The sequence below is a fragment of the Thermobia domestica genome, chromosome 3 (genome assembly GCF_964235325.1).
Source record: "Thermobia domestica chromosome 3, izTheDome1.hap1.1, whole genome shotgun sequence".
NCBI classification, from domain to species: Eukaryota; Metazoa; Arthropoda; class Insecta; order Zygentoma; family Lepismatidae; genus Thermobia; species Thermobia domestica.
In genome coordinates, this window is record NC_137456.1 from 333,318,038 (window position 1) to 333,340,854 (window position 22,817).

A 22,817-nucleotide genomic window follows, 5' to 3' on the forward strand; every position below is an offset into this window, starting at 1 on the left:
TGGGAGTCAAAGTACTTACTTACAGTAACCAATACTTTCTCATTGTTGCGATGAAAAGCAAGTAAACGAACGTAGCGGGCAATATGTAGGTAACGACATATGACTGCAAGGGCCAATAAGATACAAATTCATTGAGAAAACGCCTCATCTCATCATAAACAAACTTAAAGCGGTACATGTGAGATTTAACAAAGCGAAGCGGAGGGTGAGGACAGGGGTGAATGGTTCGGGAAACTGCTACCATAGTTTATTACAAAAACTTTACAAGTACAAGGATTCTCTTGTAGACAGTAAAGCAAAAAGTAGGAAATAAACTAATTTCGTTGATGTTAAAATATAGCTGTAAGCTAGCGACGTCCGGGCGAATGGCGGATGTTATTAACCACCCAGGCGATGACCTCCAACTTGAAAATGCAGAAGGCTGCCTGGCTCTCGGTAATTAGATGACTGTTTCCCAAAATGAATAAAGATGGTCGAATCCCTTGATCACTTCCGCTTACAGCTGGTTTTGTTTGCCTGTTACAAAAATTGAAAATTCTTTCAGCATGTAGTATAGCTACAGAATCATCTTTGTGTAAAGAGTTCAAATGTCTACATTAATGATGAGAAATTCAATCCACATTCCAGAGATCCATGCTTGTAAATCCATATTCAATAAAATTCTCAGCCATAGTTATCAATAATAATATGCATCCATATTATATTTTCAGTAAATTAGTTTCCGTGTTAACATGATTGAATATATAGCAAAAACTAGCAAGTTGTTGGGAAATAAAGGTCCCATTTTTGCACCATACCTTGTGGTGGACAACACCATGTCCGTGGTTTTGCTCGGGGTACTCCCGTTTTCTCCCACTTTTTCATTCCACCAATTCTTCCATCGTCATTCACTTCTTTTAATCTTCGTCTCCCTTAACCTAAAGGGCATAATTGTGGGACGATAAACTGAAAGAAAAATTTGCATCATACCTACTACTAAATTTTGAAGTGGAGAAACCATACCTGTCAACAGCGATATCCAGGGTGTTTCAAAACAACACCGACAACATTTGGGAGGTGATTCCTGACACCAAGATAAGACAAACAGTATAGACCAACCTGGGTGCACAAATGCTTCCTTTCGGAGTTATAGGCTGCCGAAAATATGAAAAAGTGAACTTTAAAGGTCCATAGCTCCAAAACTATGGGACCTACCGTATCGGGTCAAAACTTCACTTAGAAACTAATATGTGCCCTACCCAAAAATCCATGTTTCAGAATCCTAAGGTAGTCACGCAACAATTTTTATAGAGGGAGTTTGGCTACGCGCATATTTAAAGTACTCACCAACTACCTCTATAAAAATTGTTACGAAAGTCCACAAGATTCTGAAACATGGATGGATTTTTGAATAGGCCACATATTAGTTCCTAAGTGAAGTCTTTATCTGACTACGGTAGGTCCCATAGTTTTGAAGCTATGGACCTTCAAAGTTCATTTTTTCATGTTTTCGGCAACCTATAACTCCAAAAGGAAGCATTTGTGCACCTAGGTTGGTCTAAACTTTTTGTTTTGTCTTGGTGTCAGGAATCAACTCCCAAACGTTGTCGGTGTTGTTTTGAAACATCCTGTATATTCCCCAGTGATTTATGGGCCTCTCAATCTCATTCAGAAAAAAAACATGTAATGAAATTACAGAAGGCATTGTCGACATCATACCTGTTTTTGAACACCCTATCTTTCAGCAAGTAACGTAGGTGCATAAACACATGGAAGTCTATTGGTGCCAAGGAAACATAGAGTATACAGTAATAAGTACTTCAGGCTATTATTTCATAATTTTATAGTTTAGCGTTGTCTTGCAAAGGGTGCTTTTTACACAACTGCCCGATCATTTTGTTGATTTCTGCATAGTATGTAACAACAGTAATGCTCTACAACTGAGAAGCAAGAGCCATAATGAAATTAATTGTATCAGTCCACACCACATCATTTGTTGTTATACATCCCAGAATACGATCGAGTAGATTCTCGTTTTGGTGGCAAACCAACAGGTTACTGCAGATGTTTACGCACCGATGTTTGAGATGTTCGTAAAGGTCAGTCAGTTTCTGCAGTTTTTTTTTTTTTTTTTTTTTTTCTTGGCCTATTAGTTGTAGATGTTCAGAAATAGCCGAGATGGAAACGTTGAACTGTCGGAGAAAGTCTGTAGCAGTAATTGGATTCCGCACTTGCTTTTAAACCAGCGTTTCTGGCGTTCGTATCTTCGATATTGTGTCCTCCAGTACGAATTTTTTTCAAAGCAGCAACTTACACTTCCCGTTCTGTAGTTGAATGTATATCCCGTGCTCTCATCACACTGCGATACGTTTTTGCTGCATTGTATCATACTTTGAATTTACACAATAAAATTGCCCCGAAGTCAGTCTGACTCGACATATTGCACAGGTCAGTATAGCATGTCTTACAACACTTGCAGGTCATTTTCTGGGATTACTACTGCCGGTTGTGGTAACCTTCGACTGGTAGAAACGCACGTTTTCGGTGCTCCAGTACACTCAGATTCAGGAAAGGTTGAATGTGAACAGTGTAAATTTCTTACACATATTAGCTAACAATCTAGTATAATCTTTGCTTATTCAGTCATAATGTATCTTAACAGTTCTCACATTTCGTGCTATTTTCTCAATATATACGAGGTGTGTTCAACAATTATTGGCCCTGACATAGAAGATCTATTTTTCCACATAGTTCCCCCTCGCTGTAATGCACTTCTCCCACTTATGTTCTAGAGCACGAATACCAGTTTCAATGAAATTTGATGGCTATGCTAGAAGCCATTCTTCGACAGCCTGCATAACATGCTCATCGTTGACAAACTGAGTACCTCGCAGGTACTGCTCAAGCTTGAGGAACAAGTAAAAGTCACTTGGGACAAGATCTAAAGAGTAGGGAGGGTGCTGAAGTATTTCAAAACCAACATCAGGAATAGTGGCGGCGGTAAGTGACTTCTTCCAGCAGCAGCACTTTTCCTTGTAGCATCCCTCTTCGTTTCTCCTTGATTCTCCCCCTAACGTTTGGAATAAATAGTCAATTACACCTTGTATAGTCATCTGTAATTGTCTTTTGGCTCTGGAGATAATCAATGAACATTACGCCCTTACTATCCCAAAAAATCGTGTCCATAAGCTTGCCAGATTGTTCTTTGTTCATATTTGTGCATTTTTTCGATCGTCGCTCACCGTACCTGAAAAACAAAGCAGAACATTAACCTTATACATCCGACGTGCCTGAAACTTTGTCTCTAACATGCAAAGGATACATTATGCTGGATGTACAATTTTCGTCTATTTCGGATATTGCCTTCTGTACCAGGGACAATAATTGCTGAATACCCCTCGTAGAACATTTTCTGAAATTACAATATACAAACTGTGCATACATAATGTTATTAATTTAAAGAACATGCATAATATTAGTAAGTTGCTAGTAGGACTTTACATGGTGTCCACAGAAATTCCATCTCAATTTCCGTGACTTTCCCTGATTTTCCCTGACTGCATTTCCAATTTTTCCCTGACTTTTTCTGGCCTCCACCATCCCCATAGCCAGCCAACTCTCACCTTATTTACTGTCGTATTATTACATTTTATTACACATTATGCACACAAGATTACAAAGATACAGAAAGATTTTTTAACGTACATTTACAAGTTTACAAAATGTATTATATTAGCACATGTTGACATAAAACTGAAAAATATCATGGTTTAAAATAAAAAATAATAATGATAATAATAATAATAAAGCGTCTTCTGTACAATATGGAGAATGTGTTCACATGAAAATTTCTCACTTATGATTGCACAACTATCCATAAAAGTGGGGAATAAAAGAGTTTATATTTTTAATAAGTGTTCCATATTACAAACTGCCTTTCTTCTTTTCCAGCTCATCGATTCTTGCTTGAAGAGCACTTTCTTCTGATTTCAAGTTATTCTGCAACTTTTGTCTTTTGTCATTTAAATCTTTTAGCTCTTGATTAATCCTTCTCTTTTCTTCTTCGCGCTGTACACTTTTCTGTTTGTCCAGATAATCTTGGTACCTTCGTCTGGAACATTTTACAGACTGTAGTAAGCTCCTGGTGATGGATATATTACCTACACCCCCAGCACTGCTGATAGCATCATGCACAAGTCTTTGAGACACCAGAGAGTGTTCTACAAGATTTTCTACAAGTAGTGATTTGTTGATGGAGAAACCACTTTCAACCGGTGAATTGCCATGTGACATTATCAAGCAAATTTTCACTACATTCAAAAGGCTAGCAAACTTGACATCATCCTTTAGCATCTTGTAGTAAAACTCATCTAATCCTACAGAATCGTCGTGTCTTGCAGTAAACTCGCAAAAGTATGATTTCAAGGAACCTTGTGCTTCAACACACAATACACTGAACTGTTTCTTTGCCTGTTCAGCCACATCTGACGAAATCCTGTTTGCACTGTGAAGGTCTTCAAGAACAATCTGCGCTCTCTTTCTTGCTAGAGATGGCTGCTCCAAAATAATACTTGGGGCAAAACAAGTGACACCACGCACAAACCTGTACTTCAGCGGGCTTCTTTCACGCAACTTCTGAACTAAACCTATGATTAATTTGCGAAACTCAAGTTTGAATTCTGCTTTTTCCTTGTCTGTACATACGGTTTCTCTTAATACTTTCCTCGTAGCAAAACCAATGTCAATCATTGCTGAAGGAAGAAGGTTCTCATTTGAAAGTTCCAAAGACATCAGTTTTTGAGCAGAGTCAGCTTGCTGCAATATTTCTGGTTTCACACATCGAGCCAATAAACTATGCATTAAGTCCAAAAGTGCTGTGTGCAAGAAAGGCATTAGTGGCTTTGGAGACTGAAATCTTCGAAGAAAAGTTTCACATTCTGCTGAAACAACTCTATAACCAGCCAACTTACTCTTCAACAGAGGGTCTTTCATCTGTTCCTTTAAAGAAGATTGTTGCCGACAACTAGGTAGTGTAGAATCTTGTATGAATTTCTTCACATTGTGATAAATTTTCACAGCCCTTTCCAAGCAATCCACATTCTCAAGCCATCTGATAGAACAGAACTTTTTTGGGAAATCGGTGGATCCTGTAATGGTAGTATATTCCGCCCGGCGAGCTGGGCTGTTATTAAAAAGGTAATACATATCCCTAAGAGTCTCGTCTAAATGCCACTGTGATGCCTTTAGCCCATTTTTCATGCTACCATGCAAAACATGTAGTCCACAAACACCAGTGTCTATCAAACTTTTTCCATCGGGATTTCGTTGGCACATTTCACTCTTTAGTTTTTCCCTGAAGAGGAGATTTACGTTTGGTCCATCCATGGAAACCTGCAGTAAATTGTCTAATGAAAGACCTATTCCCTCTCTGAATCTCTCCAAAAGATCATCGGCTCTTGCCCGTCCCAAAAATACACTATTTAGATATGATGTAGAAACTTTTTGTTGATTTACATCCCAGAATCTTACGACTAGGTCCATCTGGCCTCTCTGAACTACTTTATTCAGAGATTCGTCGAAATATATGACATAATCTGAAGCCTGTTTAACTCTATCCATAACACAATCTTTAAAATATGGAGCCAAGCCATGATTTACTAGATAAGAGGCCTTTGTCTTCCCAAGGGTAAATTTGGAAGCAATAGAGCTGTCAGGAAACATCAACTGGAAAGTTTGGCTAATGTTCTGGCAAGCATTCAAGGATATTTTCTTTGCAACCAACTCCAAAGTCCATATTATTTCTGCCTTCATAACTTCTTCGGTCTGTATGTATGAATGTAAACCACGCTCTTTATTTTTGCTATTGATTTCACCACTTCCTTCACTTGATTCTGGCTGATCATCTTTATGCTTACACACAGTTTGATCAGATTCCTGGCTACAGTCACTTGTACCTGATGACTGACCTGTTGAACTGGAAGGCACAAACACACTGACAGCAGGTTGCATGAGTTTAGCTTTCAAGTTCTTAAGATGTTGAGGTCCTTTAGCATGAGAGGACACTGCTCTTCGTCCCATGTTACTAAGCTTGAATGATTTTGAACATACTTTGCAAAACGCACATCCACTATTTCCATGTACACGTCCAATCCAACATGAAAATTCCGGGTACAACTTTTCATCAAGCCATTGATCATTAAAAGAAGTTGACTTATTAGCCATTATGATGACTCATAAGGTCAGATTATTGAGTTGACATCCCACTTAAACCTGCAAAAAGAGAAAGTGATATTAATTTCTGAAGCAATGCAAAGAAAGGCATCTAAAATATTTTTGGAAGTGAAATTAGAAATTACGTACAATGATATACTTACCAGACAAAAGGTACTGATAGTAAACTGTTACCACAATTTGATTACCATCACTAATATATGTACGAGCTTTCAAGAACTAACTCACTGTTCACATCATCGTCCGTGCTGCCCTCACCCATCCTATTCTCCCATCTAAGCCTGATGTGGAATGTGGACATTTTTAAATTAAAAATCGTAGCGAGTAAATTTGTATTTTTTTCTTTACTTCTGAGTAAAAGCTTAATGAAATAGACTTTGTATGGAAGATAACCTTAATTACGTAAATATTTAACACTGAAAACTGGTCTCAGTCAGTGTTAAATAAATTTCCTTGAGTATTTCGAGATATGCGTTTCTAATTTTTAAGATCTATAATACCGTGCAACAGTCACTGTTACCTTCTTGAAGATTTCTCCACGTTCAATGGTAACTGATAATTGTTGTTGATGTGTGATATTGATGTAAGAAATCGTCTCCCGAAGGTTATCCATTAAGTTTCATTGCGTGAATATGTATGCTTTAGTTATATATTTATATCTGTTTCAGAATACGCAGACAACCCTTGATGCATTTGGCACTCAGAGTAAGGATGAAGGCGTTGTATTAACTTTAAACGTTCCACAGAAGAAGATCGAGAAACAGATCAATGAAGAAGTGAGGAGGATGATGGGAGAATTGTTTGCTTGTTTAGAGCCAGAACTTACCAGTTTCATTGCTTACTATGAGAAGATGGATAGTTTGTAAGTTTAATTAATATACAAGGTCTGTCAAAAATATCCAACCTTCTTTCTTTTTCGGAAAGCTATGGGGCGCAGATTGGACACACACACTGCTAATCGTGAAGGGAGGGGATCGTGTGATGAGTTTAGGTTACTAATGGCTTTACCTTCACTTGCGTCAGCTGTTCTAAAGTAGCGGTTGTGTTGTGTGGTCTCATAAAAATGCTGTAAATGGAATTTTAAAGATGATTTCGGTATGTAACGGGTAACTCCAAAGAGTGTGCCTAGGATTTTGACACAGGAACGCAAGCTGCTTCATGTGAAACTTGCACGGTAGATTCCAATTTCCAGAGAACTAATTCACAGTGGATGAAACGTGGATATACAGGTACGACCCGGGGACAAAGACACAATGGACCTAGTGGAAGCATCCAAGCTGATCAATGCTTAACTTTTGCCGGAAACGACCAGGCACTTGTAAAGCGAAGACCACCTAACTACATCAGGGTAACATCCCTGTTTGTGATTTAATCCTGAATTTTACATATAATTTTATATATTAATTTTTACTATATTTCAATATTTAACTCAGTGATTTTCCGTAGAAGAATCATCAGGGACATTGCTCATGTTATGTTCTATATTTTTTTTTAATCAACAAAAAATTGGTTATTTACTAATATATCCTCCCGTGGTAAAACTAAATATTCTGCAGATGTATTGGAACAACAAGCTAGTTCCGTTTTCAGTGGTAAGGTAATAAGGATGAAAATGGATGAGAGAAATATAGTATTGGAAAAGGAATACGTACCACTAAATAAATATAACGTAAGAGATGGCTACTAAAAATAACGAAACCAAAAAGACTACAAGAAGAAAGTATGTCGGGATTGTCACTTCACTTGAGAGAGAGAATAAAACACACACACACACAATATAAAACAAGTTAATGTGATAGGTTCAGGAAAAGCAGAAAAGCAACAGGAGATTAAAGAATCATTCTTCATTCATAGATATAAACCGATTTTAAATCTGGATTCTGGCAACATTAATAAAATGTGGCTACTTACCTTTGATGTGTATTTTGAATCTGGCAACAGTGACATAGCGTAGACACCGTGATTCTTCCAACTCAACTCTTTCTTTATTTCGTCCATTGTGCTCTGGTTGTTGCTTTTAGTACCCATCTCTCACGTTATATGTATTTTGGTGGTATGTATTCCTGTTCCCATACCATATTTCTCTCATTCATTTTCATCCATGTTACCTTGCCACTGAAGACGAAACTAACTTGTTGTTCCAATACGTTTGCAGAATGTTTACTTTTCCCACGGGAGGATATATATTGGTAAGTAGCACTAGTCAACAAATTATATATATATATATATATATATATTTCTGTAACATGAGAGAAAACAGCTGGTCGTAAAGGAGCTTTTTGCGCTGAATTCAAATATGCAGTCCGTTTTTCTCCATTACGTACAATTTTTCCGCGACAGAGGGATTTTTGACAAGTTCCCTTAAAAAATGTCCCTTTTTCGCATATTTCATAACCCTAGCTCTTGTCCACTTACGAATAATAATACAATAATTAAAGCAAAGAAAACCTTGATTGATACTCAATAAACCGTCCAAGTTTCAGAACAATCACATTATTATTTCTAGAGAAATAAAGACATTTATATGTATACTGTGTGTATTGTTCATTTCACCATACTTCAGATCTCTTGATTTGGAGAAAAACGATTTGCGTCATTATCACAAGCACAGACATGAACATGACTCTGCAATATTCAAGAATACGCTCACTTGTATCACTCTCTGTAGAATTAGAAGTTTACGTAAACTTTCAGAATGAATGAAAATTAAATTCAATGTATATTTGTTAATATGTACGGTCTATGTGTATCCCAATACATATACATACAATCTTCCGACTTCTTTCCGTTGTCTTCCTTAAATTATTATTATCAAATATTCCTATCAAAGTCAATTACGTTCTTGGAGAATACAACATAAATATGCTCCTTTGGTAGATCCTAATAAGATACTACTGCCATCGCTTCATATAAAGTTAGGACTTTGTCAAAGCCATGGACAAAACTGATGAAGGTTTCAAGCATTTGCGACAGAAGTTTTCTAACCTCAGTGATGCTATGATTTCAGCGGGAGTGTCTGTTGGTCCCCAGATTAGGAAACTCCTACTTGATGAACTTCGACAGCAAGTTAAACAGTGCCGAGCTAGCGACCTGGACAGCATTTACGTGTGTTGTGCTCAACCTTCTGGCCAATAACAAAGTGGAGAATCACAGTGAAATCGTACAGGACATGCTACAGAAATACAAAGAATTGGGTTGTAGGATGTCTTTAAAGTCCACTTTTTACTCTCTCACCTTAGCTTCTTTCCTTCTAATCTAAGTGCTGCCAGCGACGAACAGGAGGAAAGATTCCACGAAGACATAAACATATACATATCTTTATTTCTCTAGTAATAATAACACAATTATTCAGAAACTTTTAGGGTTTATTGAATATCAATCAAGGTTTCTTTGATTTAATTCTTGTTTTATTGTTCGTAAGGAGATAAGTACTAGGATTATAAAATACCCGAAAAAGAGACATTTTTGAGGGAATTTCCCAAAAATCCCTCTGCCGTGGAAAAACTGAATGGATATTCGAATTCAGCGCACACAGTTCCTTCCAGATCAGGTGTTTTCTCTTATGTTACAAAAACCTTGTTAACTAGTGTAATCAATTCTTTGTTAATTTGAATCATCCTTTTATGCGCCTACATAATTTTAATTTCTTTTTGTATTTATTAACATATTTTATTCTTGTCTGTTAAAATTAGCCAGTTATGTATCGCCTTATTTGACTATGTTCTGTGTTTTGACGTAAATATCATACACATAGACTGCTAAAGTTATACTACATTGACTTGACACTTAGTCTTCCATTCCAAGCGCTGCTATCAGCTGAAGGAACTCCCCTTACGCTAAGACTCCTCGCTTAACAACAGCTGAGCCCTTATTGGCTCAACGCGTGGGTGTGAACTTTAGTTCGCATTTTTGCCACGGCTCAAGACATTTTGGCAGCACTAGAGAAGGCTGCTTATCACAAGCTTTCACGTGAACAGTTAATGTAATCCTTATAATTCTATTGGATGATCGGTATCAAATGTCGTTTGTATAATTACCAGTCGATGCTCTTGAGTATATATTCAATAAATAAATAAACTCATTGCAGTTATTGCGTTTTGTCTACGAATCCATATTTTCTGTATTTCAGTCGGTTGTAGGATTTTGCTCATGAACAATTGCTTCAAAAGCTAGAAGACACTAGTTGAATATTGTTTTTGTTGCTTTGTCCCGCGACAAAATCAAACCAAGTATTTGAAAAATACACCATGTATGTTCAACACTGTGAGGTTGGAAAGTGTCCAGTTACTCTTAGAAATTGAGATAACCACAATCTGATGGTGTATTCTAATTATGCAACAAAATTACTCCACACTACCACTTATCACTGTAAGAAACTTTTATCGTCATTCAATTCATTTAATTATTTCACTTGAGTTGATTTATTTCAAATAATCATAGTGAGATTTTGTGTGTATATATAATAAAAACAGGCATAACTAAATGAACTCAAGTGGCACAGTTTCTTGCCACTACACTACTCCCTGAATAGCCATACTTTCTATGACAACTCCTGTTATTACAGTCCATGTGATCCAAGCGACAGAACTCCGAGAATTGTAGAATGTATAGCTGTTCAGGCAGTGGGCTGGGTAGCGTAGTGGTTAATGCATGGGCACGGTAAGCGGAGACATTGATTCAATTCCCGGTCCAATCGTCCCTTTTTGCACTCTGTGTGCCGTAAATGTATTTGGTGATATGTAAATTTTCAGGGGAAGCAGCTTACTGACATACACAGTATTACAATACAACCCTAATACGTATCTTAACACTATTTTTTCTAGACAACCGTAGACTTTCTGTGGACATTTAGTTTGAACTTGCTGCTACATGTTCTATTCTCTGACGATACAAATTTCTTCTTTTGTCATGGAAGAATCAGCCATCGTAAAACCTCTATTTTACCTGCTCATTGTTGGTAATTCATTGTCAGCTCAGTAAAAGATGAAAATCACAAGACAGTATTGAAAGTGAATGCCTCCATATTTCAAATCAAAAGTTGAGAGCAAATTTGTGGAGCACTTTTCATCTGTCAGCACCAGGCCCGAAACCAGTCACAGAGGTTTGGTGGAGCCAAAAGTCTGGAGGGACCACGAAAAGTTATGGGGGGGAGGGCTGTCCCCTAGCCCCCTGTGGTTGCGGGCCTGGCTAGCACCACTCCATTGTGGCTGAATATGACATTGCATCTACTCCTTACACTGCAGTATCTTCAAAACAAATAAAGAAAATATTCCACCACGGAAATTACACAGATTATCTGAACTTCAAGGCTAGAGCAAGAGTTCTGCTGATACGCCATTTTGTTCATCTATTATTTTTAGAATAATTAATCTATTTGTCATTTGTGGCTTCGGACGATCGTCCTCACCGTATAGAAGTAATTTCTAAATATCGGTCTTTAGATATAATAACATTTGCGGCAGTAAAACGGGCGATTTTGAAACCCTGGAAATAGTAAGTTACGTTAGGAATCAGAAAACGAGAGTGGTGCCATCTGGACAACAAACCTTTGCCATTGACCGTGATATCAGTGTTCAGTTGAGATGACGTCGTGGACCGGTGAACAACACGCTTTTGCTGTAAAGGCCTTTCAGCGTGTGATTTCTTCCTTTGGGGTCATTTGAAATCTGAGATCTTCCGGTGTGACCCACCACACACTATCCAGGAACTGAACGATCAAATTCGCGAGAAAGTTAACCAAATTTCAGTGCCAGTCCTGCGAGATGTGATGTCTAACTTCAGTAAAAGACTTGGAATGTGTGTGAAGGAAAAGGGGGGCCACCTACGTGATGTCATTTTCAAGTGATGGCTATTTTGTGTCGTGACATGTCGGTGCAAGATGTGCAAGTTGTTCAGAAACATTACTCACAAATTGCAAGCATTGTAAATTCATTTAATTCTTTTATATCGCTGTGAATAAATTTGTATCGCTAGTAGAGGTTTCAAAATCGCCCGTTTCACTGCCGCACTTGTTAGAATTAGATGAAATAATTCAGAGGTCTCTTATGACTAGGTTCATGAAATCTTCATAGACATGAACAGTTGTCGATAGACATCTGTGAGTCGAGATGCAGAAGTTAAATCCAGTCTTAATAAAGAACTTTATATTTTCTGTGACTATATCGTAAAAGTAACATTATGAACACAATATTTTGATTAAAAGTTTTAGGAAAATGAGATGTTTAGTTCATATGTTATTTTTCACTTTACGCATCTTTCTCGTATTATAAATCCCTTTATTTCTTTACTGTTCCAGTTACTGTATGTATGTTCTGGTTCGTCTGAGTCAACATGTGATGTCAGCCCAGGACACAGGTTCGTTCCTTAGTATGACCTTCGCCACAGCTTTGGTTCAAGTGAAAAGAAGCTTTGATAGATTCATGCAGGCACAACTGAAATCTATTGAAGAAGCCAAAGTCAACAAGAAGAGTAAATGTGGAATTCTTCCCTTCGTTGCTAATTTTGAGGTGCGTTAGTTTTCTGTTTTACATCTGAAATGATATTGATTCTTTCTTAAAACTGAATACAGAATAACGTCCTTCGTTTGCTTACCACTGTAAATGACTTCAGTCGTTTAGCAAGAAGTCCGTATTTGGTAAATTGTATTTTTATTGGTTAAGGTAATCCTAACCTTTCAAACCTTTTCTTATAGGCCAGAAATTGGGTGCGCATTTATGATATGATAACTAGTGGCAGGGTTGGCTGGTTTAAACCAAAAAACGAAACATGGTCGTAAAAGTGTAAGTGTTCGTAAAATCTTGATGAACACACACTTGTGGGTTATCACGATTCACTCCCGTATATTATTCATATTATATTCAAATCTAAATTCCCTATTCATTACTCAAAGAGATTATACTACAAAAGCATCTTTTTTTTATAAGTTTATGAATGTTTCTTTTGTGATTTTTTATAGTTTATTATTATTGTTATGCAATTGCAATCAAAGAAAAATTCTAAATATTGTTTCATTTTAATAATATTTACTATTGATAAAATACATCGAAATACCGTACTTTTTGGGGGGGGGGAGTCATAAAACCCCACGAGAGACATTTATTAAAATCAGAAGTATCTTTGGTATCTATTTTTATGTATAAATGGGTCAGAGCCAAAGTGGACTCAAACAGTTCTTATCTTTATTCACTTTTCTTACTGATATGCAAATTAAGTCCTATTTCTTTAACTTGTACTAATAAAAGTCGTAGTGAACTAACTTGGACTGAAATAGTTCTTCTGTACTCTGCCCTATTTTGAAATTGTCCATATAATTGTGTGTAATGGTTTCATTTGAGCAACTGTTCTTTTTGTTCTTCTGAAATGACTCTTGACAGTTATATTAACAAGTATGTAAAGATCGGTAAAACGTATTTTTTATCAGGAGTCCTTTGTGAGTGAGTCGGCAGACGTTTCGCATATGTGGCCAATTAGTCCCGGTTTCGAGTTCAAATGGAGGACAGTTTCTCTCGAATGTAAGCCGAGAAGCGGTTTGGATTCCGCTTTAAGCTTATGTGGCCCCTTCCTGCATAACTCGATTCTTTCATAATAACACCAAGGCGAAACAAACTTATTTCTGTCTCTATGTGATACAAATACATAGAGCAAATTATTTAAACAAAAAAAAACTTTTCAACTCCCCAAAAAAAGTCCCGGGTTCGATTCCCGGTGGGGGCACTCGGTCGAAAAAGTGTAACAGCTTTTTCAGGCCAGCCACCCTGAATGAGGTTTTCCTGGGTTTTCCTCATTCACACTAGGTAAATGCCGGGGTGGTACCTAACTTATTGGTCCCAGGCCGCTTCCTTCCTTCCCTTTCCCCGGATTGTGTGCTCGCCGAGGGACGTCATCCCTCAAATCGTGAAGGGCTAAATGGCCTTAGATGCCGAAAGCCCAGAAATCCAAATCCTAAATCCCCAAAAAAAACCTGTTTTAAACCCAAAAAACTTTTTTTTTTTTTGTTTCTTTCAATAAAAACCATAGTTTTTGCCAACCCTGACTAATGAGCACCCAAATCTATACGAAGTGCGTATGCCGTTTACATAAAACTCTCAAAAGTTTTCAGTTTTCGAGTTATATATTTCTGTCACCTTTCGACATAATTCCCATCCACTTTTACACATAATTGCAATCTTTGTATCCTACTATCAAGAGCTTCTGAGAAATGTGTTTTAAACACTGAAAAATGTCACTTCCAGGCAGTGTTCGAAGTGGAAAAAAAGCAGGGGTGGTATGTTTCTTTTCATTTCGGTTTATTAAGCACTTCTACGGTGAAATCCATCATTTCAGGTTAGTATCAAAAGAGCTTTCTTTCATAGGTGAATATATTGAAAAAGGCCATAGAAGCTTGAACTTTTGAACAGTTAAGCGGAATTATATTAATCTTTTCTTATTAGTCTAAGATATCTTTTACTTTATTAGGTGGCGAGAAAGAGAGGGAGGGGGCGAAGGAGACTACAATTAATGGATGATATAAAAACAAAAAGATCATACGCGAAGACGAAGAAGTTAGCGGAGGACCGTGGAGCATGGAAGATTCTCAGCTGTGGCAAGTGACCTGCCAATAAAGGCAGAATACCTATGATGATGATGATGATTTCTTATTAGTTTTGGAACAATGACAAAACGCCACATAGTCTTGGTGTGCGTCTCGCACACTATGTTGGAGATTTTGAAAAGAATTATTAGTTCAAATGATGAATTTTGCAGATAATATCTTACTTTCTAAATTTTGATGTTCTTCATTCTCTTTAAGTTATTCACTAAACTAAATAATAATAATAATAATAATAATAATAATAATAATAGGGATGAGCTTAGCGAAGAGCCGTCGTAATGTAGACCAAATGGGAGGACAACATAAAAGTGGAGCCTACAATAGGATGCACTGACATGTTTTGTTTCTTCGATGATCAACATTAGAATATCTTAATTCACATAGAGTTAGTTCGGGAGTGGGGGAAAAGATAGGAAGCATGTGCAGTAAATTTCGCTGCTATCGAAATTATCCATATAAATTTTATCATTCGCCCTTCTTCAAGTTCTGTAACTTTGAGTATAGATTTCTCTCCGTGCTTTATGGTTAGCATAATGCGGCACTGCAAGTCTGGGTTGGGGGCGCGGTGGCTCAGTGGTAGAGCGTTCACCTCCGGTGCTTGGAGTCCCTGGTTCAATCCCAGCTCGCGCCGTGTGGACTTTGTGGTAGACAAACACCGTGCTCGTAGGTTTTCTCGGAGATCTTCGTTTCCTCCCACTTTCTTCATTCCACCATTTCACTCATCTCTCATCATCACCGTCTCCTTTAGCCTAACCGGCATAATCGTGGGACGTAAAACTTAAAGATTTCATTTTTTTTTTTTTTTTTTTTGCAGGAGGTTAACCTGAGGGCCACACGCTAAAAATGCGACGTCAAACTTTCATTCAATTTACAGGCTTGTACGTTAGCACGGACAAATTGAAGGAGGTGATAGTAGACGTCAAATTAAGCTAAAAATGTCTAATGAACATGGGTCGCAAGCGATTTTGCCATGAGAGACATTTAAAAATAGGCTTGGGTGCTGATATAATTCCGAAAACCTCACGAATGCGGAAAGGTGCCACTACCAGGCCAAAACATTACGCAGAAAGTCGCATCCGATAAATGCAATGACGTACAAATTCTCAGTTTAGCGGCGCACGATTATGCCCTTTTCAGGCCGAGGGAGACAAATGATGAAGAGAAGTGAAGGATAGTATATGGGAGTAATCGACGGAATGAGAGTGTGGAAGGAAACGGGAGTGCCCCGAGAGAACCCCACGGACACCATGTTGTCCACCACAAACTTACTTCGTCGGGAATCATACCGAGAACCTCACTCACAAGAGGTAAGCGCTCTACTATTGAGTCACCGTGCCCCGTCTTTCCGCAATAATGTACATATGCCAGTGGATTGATCACCCAGATACGGAAGTGTGTACACATGAGGAGTGCATGTGCATATACTTCATCTGTCTGTAGGGATCCGCATTGTGCGGCGATCGCTTCGCTCTCATCTGTACCGTCATTGCATTTATGGGGTGCGACTTTTTGAGTAATCTTTTGACTCCTTTCCTCATTCTGATAGCGATACCTTTCCGCACTTGTGAGATGCTCGGCATTATATCAGCGCCTTCGCCTTTTTTTTTTTTTTTTTATTATTATTATTTTATTTTTTTATATGCTTCTCACAGTAAAACGGTGCCGCTTTCGATCCATGTTCATTAGTCATTTTTTGCTTAATTTAATGTGACGCCCTTCAGTGTGTCGGTGCCGTAACGTACCACTCTGGGTAACATGGAATATTAGATATACGCAACAGAAGTACGATAAATACTAAAACGAAAACAATTGCTAATGTTCGTTTTATTTACGTGGTTCGTATTATCTAAATTAATCAAACCTCATTTTGTAAACAGGTTTATTTTCCATCACCATCTCAGCTTTCCTTCTTAAGTATCTGTATAAACAAGTAAGTAATACATTATTAACGATTTCTTTTCTTTTTTCTTCTTTTCTCTGGAAAGTGCATACATTAAAGCACTTTCTGCCCAAGTATATATGATGTTATCGTTGTAATACAAGTCACAATTACGAAGAGTTTATGAATAAATTTTGATGTTATGAAAAGTCTCCGGATGTCTTTCGTTTAGTCATATTCCCTTTTTATTTTAGGATTTTTCGAAGACGGCAGAATCCATTTTTAAGGCTTCTGACAGGCGAGCTGATTTGGATAAATGGTACGCCAAGTTGGTAGGTGCTATGTTTGAAGCCATTCCTCGTATAGCTGCTGAACATCACAAGACCCCTCAAGAAGTGGTGAAAATGGGTGAGTTGACTAAGGTCTATAGATATTTCAAATAAGAGGAAAAGTGCAATTGTTTCAGCTTCCGTAACTTGTGTCTCTGTTTCTTTATTTATTTGCATTCATGTGGGAAAAAGGCACCCTAAAAAACGAGGTAATTTAAATAAAATGTTCCGCTACTTCGAATTATAATATACACCTTCCTCCGTTCTTACAGTCATGTTGATAGACGAAAACAGAGGTAGTGAAACATGGCAGGTAAATTATTTCTCTTCCACACCATTTCAGTGTGAGCAAACGTTAAGAGAGAGAGAGAAAATAAATAATGTGATCGCTGAACTGCCAGGTAGTCGAACCATTATCTCCCGCTGCCATGTGCATGCTGTACTACGTGAGCTACCAGTGACACAATCTGATTTTTTGGTTGTAATGTTTCTTCTTCTTTACTAAAGGGTGCAGCAGTGGATCGGGCGATTTTGAAAATGTTATTACGAGGAAATTATGAAACTTATTTGGGTGTAACAAGTTGGAATAAGTGTAACATGAAATCATTTAGTTATTTGTGAGTATAAGTCACCAAATAGAAGAAACTGTGGCACAAAATAAAGAAAATAATGTTCACCGAAAACGTAACTGCCCAAAGTGACATTTTGCAGTTGACCGCTGTTCCACTGTACACATTCAGTATTCCTCTTACTAAGATCACTCATTACTTTTTTGCAGCATATCTAAGGGAATTGTCGGAACCTCTTCGTGGAAACTACTTTTCAGTTCTGGAATTGACATACAGACACAAGAAAAAAAATCATTGTTATCATTTTCTTTTGTGGTGCAGTACTTTTTTTTTTTCAACACTGCTTTCTGTTTGGTGATCTAAATTCACAAATAACAAAATGCTTCATGTCTAGTTAGTATTTTAACTTGTTACACCCAAATTAACTTCATAATTTTCTCGTAATAACGTTTTTAAAATCGCTCGATCCACTGCTGTACCTTGTAGTATCTATATCTGAGTGTTCTCTCCAAAGTCAGGTTCTGAACTATTTACCTAACGTAGCTAGGCGAAGCCACTAAGACAGTAGAACAGGAGTAGGGTGGCCAGTTCACATTCCCCTATAATTTAAAGAGGATTGTGGAAAACTAAAAATGAAGAGCTGAGTGGAAGAACAGGTTAAGAACTAAAACTAAGGATACCATCTATACAACAATATTGTAAATATGGTTTCATTACATGTTAATTAAAATACCTCCAATGTAACTTGTTGCGGAATCTGGAAAGAAAATCAATAATATATTAGAAAGACAATAGCCATGGTGATTGGAAGAAGCAGTCGATGCCAAATATAGAAATAGGAGGAGAGAAAATAGAACAGGTGACTAGTTTTTGATACCTGGGTATTATTAGTGCGAACGTGAAATAAAAGCAAGAATAGGAATGGCAAAAGAAGTCTTTAGGAGGAAATAAGGTATGTTTTGTGGGACCTTGAATAAAGAGTTGGGAAAGACTCATAAAATGCTTCGTGTGGAGAGAAATGATGGGGGGAGAAAATAACAATTTTAGATAAAAGAGGAACTGCTTGGAACAATGGTTAAGAAGGAACTGTATCATGAGGGACGTACTAAAGGGTATGGTGATAGGAGAGAGAGGGAGGGGACGAAGAAGACTCAACTAGTATACGATGTGAAAACAGAAAAATCATACGTAAAGTCGAAGAGGTTAGCGGAAGACCGTAGGACATGAAGCTTCTCAGTTGGAGCAATTGACCTACCAATAGTGGTAGAATACCTATGATGATGATGATATTTTATGGTATTGTAGTGTGACAGAAAATTTGATAAAGGGAAAATGATTATCTACTTTAGTATAATCATGATATTTTGTAAAAACTCATATATTAAGTTTGAAAATAAAGAACAATCTTTCCCTGGTGCTATAGGACACTCACATAACATCTTAGTTAACGAAGAAGCTTAAACACTACCATTTAAATTCTTTACGTAGAAGACATTCACTCATCCAGGAAATGAGTCTCGATAGTCACACTTTGTTGAGTTGGGAAATTAAGTTGTCTTCCTACATTAACTTAACGAGGAAAATAACCTTTGCCAGTTAAACGGAAGAAACAGTGAGATGATCGATTTACAAAAGAGAAGATTCGCGAGGCAAAATGAGAGTGAGTTTGTTAAGATTGAAGATAGGTGATTATCAAGCTGTTCCGACTACGAAAATAGTGGCGAGAACAAAACATAAAATTTGAGTAGTGTCAATACTTTAGCGAATAGTCCGACTCATAACATTTCAGTAACCTTCTTCTCAGAACAAATACGCACCCAGAAATTTTTGTAAGGGGGCCCAAGCTTTGAGTAGGGAGTCCAATACTACCAGCCACTACGTATATGGTAGTATTAAACGGATATTATTCTGCACCCGAAAAGACAATAAGGAATTGTAAAATACTTGTAGCTATATTTTCAGAAAAAAGTTAGAGAAATGTAATATTTTTATAAGAGAAAGAGTACAGATAAAATGTAAGACCAAATTTTCATGTTACATCAATCATTTTCCACTTCAACAAGGATAGTTTTATTGGGAAAGTGTACAAATTGTATGTTGAGTTATGAAGATTTTTGGGGGGTCCGGACCCGGTTAGACCCTCCCGTTGGGTATGCCCCTGCTTCAGAATAACTTCTCAGTTTACAGGTATGTACAATTTCAGAACGCCAAGAACCCGAGCACCACACATGGATTGTAATCTAATCTAATAGCCCTTGTTTTATTTATGTTTTCTCGTTTTTATGCTCAATTATTTTAAATGAATATGAAATTAGATTTATTAATTTCATGTTGAAGGCAAATATATCCTATCTGCTCCCATATTATAAGTAATTAACATAAATGACTTGAGCTACGAACGAATATATATAGCAGTATCCTTTGTTTCCAGAGAATTTTCACCACTTACATGCGCTTCTGTCGCAGTTGAAGATCGGTGTGTTGGATGGATTGAGGAAAGATGCTAAACAACGTTACAGTGACGCCTTAAAGGCTTACGTTACTCAGTATTTTGGAAGACCCTTGGAGAAGCTAAATGTGAGTCCTCTTTTTCTTTTCTTTTCTTCTTTCGTAATATCTTTTTATTAAAGTATACAGTTATAAGCCAAAATATTTATGTTATAAATAATATTCCTATACATCTGATGTGACCGTCGTATTCATTGCCCCGGCAGTAAGCACAAGTATTTGCGCCAGTATGTATTGCCAGACACACTCGCAGGAATCATTAGAGCAAAATAAACAAATATTTAGATAACAGAAAGTTTATATGAAAAATTTTGAAATTATGAGCTGAGGCCTCCGATTACAAGTTAAATAAGAAAGTTACTTAATACTTGTCCAAAGTCCCTGGTAGTAGACCATCTTCCTTGTTTCGGAGAGCCTTGGTTGTTCTTGGATTCACCTCGTCTTCACATGGTCCTCGTGTTCACACGGTCCTCTGCCCTGACGCCGGTTGTGGGAGATCTGCCTGTTGCTGTGAAAAACTAGAGCCAACGAAGAATCAGTTCTTGCTGGGTTACAACAAGACTGTACTGGTCATCCGTGCTGCCGCCTGATAACCGCTTCTGTAACTGACCCAGTTGACGATCGGCACGCGAAAAAGCAAACTTTAGTCTGCCGCCCACAGTGACGAGTTTTGTTTATTTTATTTTATTATTGTTATTACGTATTTATTTATTTCTTCTTTTAGCTAACATTTGCTTCGTAAAATTATTCCATGTTATATTATGTAATATATATATATATATATATATATATATATATATATATATATATATATATATATATATATATATATATATATATATATATAATTGGTTAAAATTTGCTATCAACTAGGCATTGAAAAAGGAGCAACATTACGTCTTGAATAATTGGTTTGATCTATCGTGATGAGTTATCTGATCCGTAAAATCGTCACCGATTGAATTAGATATTTCTTAAAGCTGGATATTTTATTTCGCTACGTTTTCTAGAAGACTTTTATAATTGCGTACAGCGTTGCCCATAATGATGTATATGATGTTTGACTGACTGTAGTATTTGTAATTCTGGACAAAAAGCTCCGATATGGTAACACTGTGTAACCTGAGAGTAGAGATAACAGTGACTGAACTTAGAATCGTTAGTGTGTGCTAGACAGTATGGCGAAACAGTTGTCTCTGGAATATTGTGTGCGTTTGCATTCTGCGACTTGCATATCATCTGGCCAGCTCGATCTTCCGATTTGGCTCCACCTGACTTTTTCTTATGGAGTGTTTTAAAGGATAATGTGTAGCCAAACTATAAGAAGCTATCACAGAAGAGTTCCACACGATACTAGTATGGGTCCCTCAGTCTGCTTGTGACTACGATGCTCTCCGTCTCCAGGCATGTATCGATTTGGATGGTGCATTTGGTGAACCATGCCATGCAGAACAGAGATTAAAATTCGTGTAAAGAAAGGTATGAGAATTATGTGGTTATGTTCAATTTGATGTTTCAGGTTATGGTGCTAGTTTCTTTACCGCAGTGTTTGAAACGGCATATACATAATTACGGACTACCCTGTAAATTAAATAGTATAATAACTCCTGAACTATATTAATAGTTCGATTTCTTGTTTATCTGTTCTATGTAGGAGTACTCTGTTATTATCACTGAAATCAGTAATAAAATGGGCTGTCCTATTGAAATCGCACGGAAGGATAAACGAACTATCGCTATCAATAAATGCTTACTAGACCCTTCAGTTTACACGGGGCTGCGATGGCTCAGTGGTAAAACGTTGATTTCTGACGTGTGGGTTTCCTGGTTCGATTTCAGCTCCCGCCAAGTGTTTTTTTGAGAGCAAATACCATGTGCGTGGGTTTCTCAGGATTTTGTCCTTTCCTCCCACTTTTTTCATATCACAGTTACCATATATCTCATCACCGTTTTCCGTAACCTTTGTCCATAATTGTGAGACGTTAAAAAATAATAGATGTTTGCAAATTCTCGCTGAAAATAGCACAGTTTATCAACAGCGAGAAAGGTAAAAACAAATATTAAACAGGATTGAATACAGTTTAAAAAAAAGAAAAAAGAAAGGGAAAAAAAGAAAATCACACGTTTAATTGGTTCAACAGAAATTGTCAAACATTTGCCTGACAAACATAAAAAAATTCATTTAATTTCGTTGAAACTGAGACCTAGAACAAATTTTAATCTTACTATTTCAATGTTTTGTTTAATTTTCTCGGAATCAAAACTTAGAATAGAATTTAAAACTATGTGCTATTTCAATGTTGCTTGCTATAAATTCAAAATATGGAGATAAATTGATAGGGTATGAGGGTTATTCCTAATATATATATATATATATATATATATATATATATATATATATATATATATATATATATATATATATATATATATATATATATTGTGATAAGGAATGAGATGTTGTATGAGTTCAACATAACGCAATTTTCTTAGTAATATTGCAGCTTCTCTAACCCACTGCAAAAGTATTATTATTCCTAAGCCTTCTGCCAATCACATTGATTTCAGAACAACGTTGTGATGAAGAAATGCCTGTAGGCGTGCGGTCGTGCTACACGTAGAAATACATTTCATGCTAGATCACAATCCTGCCAGGAAATTCTCACGATCTGCATGTATATGTTCACATTGTCTCAAACAGAACCCTCTTTGGCTGTTTTAGTCCACCGCCA

General features: G+C 37.0%; 1 protein-coding gene across 1 annotated transcript in view; it reads left to right on the forward strand.

Annotated features, from left to right (window-relative positions):
* The window catches only part of Sec3 (exocyst complex component Sec3), an 86,540-nt gene that overhangs the window by 58,294 nt on the left and 5,429 nt on the right, over window positions 1-22,817 (forward strand). Inside the window, exons 11-14 of the mRNA XM_081752764.1 lie at window positions 6,879-7,072; window positions 12,506-12,716; window positions 16,934-17,087; window positions 20,009-20,154. Coding sequence (XP_081608890.1) covers window positions 6,879-7,072; window positions 12,506-12,716; window positions 16,934-17,087; window positions 20,009-20,154 — 705 coding nt within the window. The remainder of the gene's footprint in view (window positions 1-6,878; window positions 7,073-12,505; window positions 12,717-16,933; window positions 17,088-20,008; window positions 20,155-22,817) is intronic.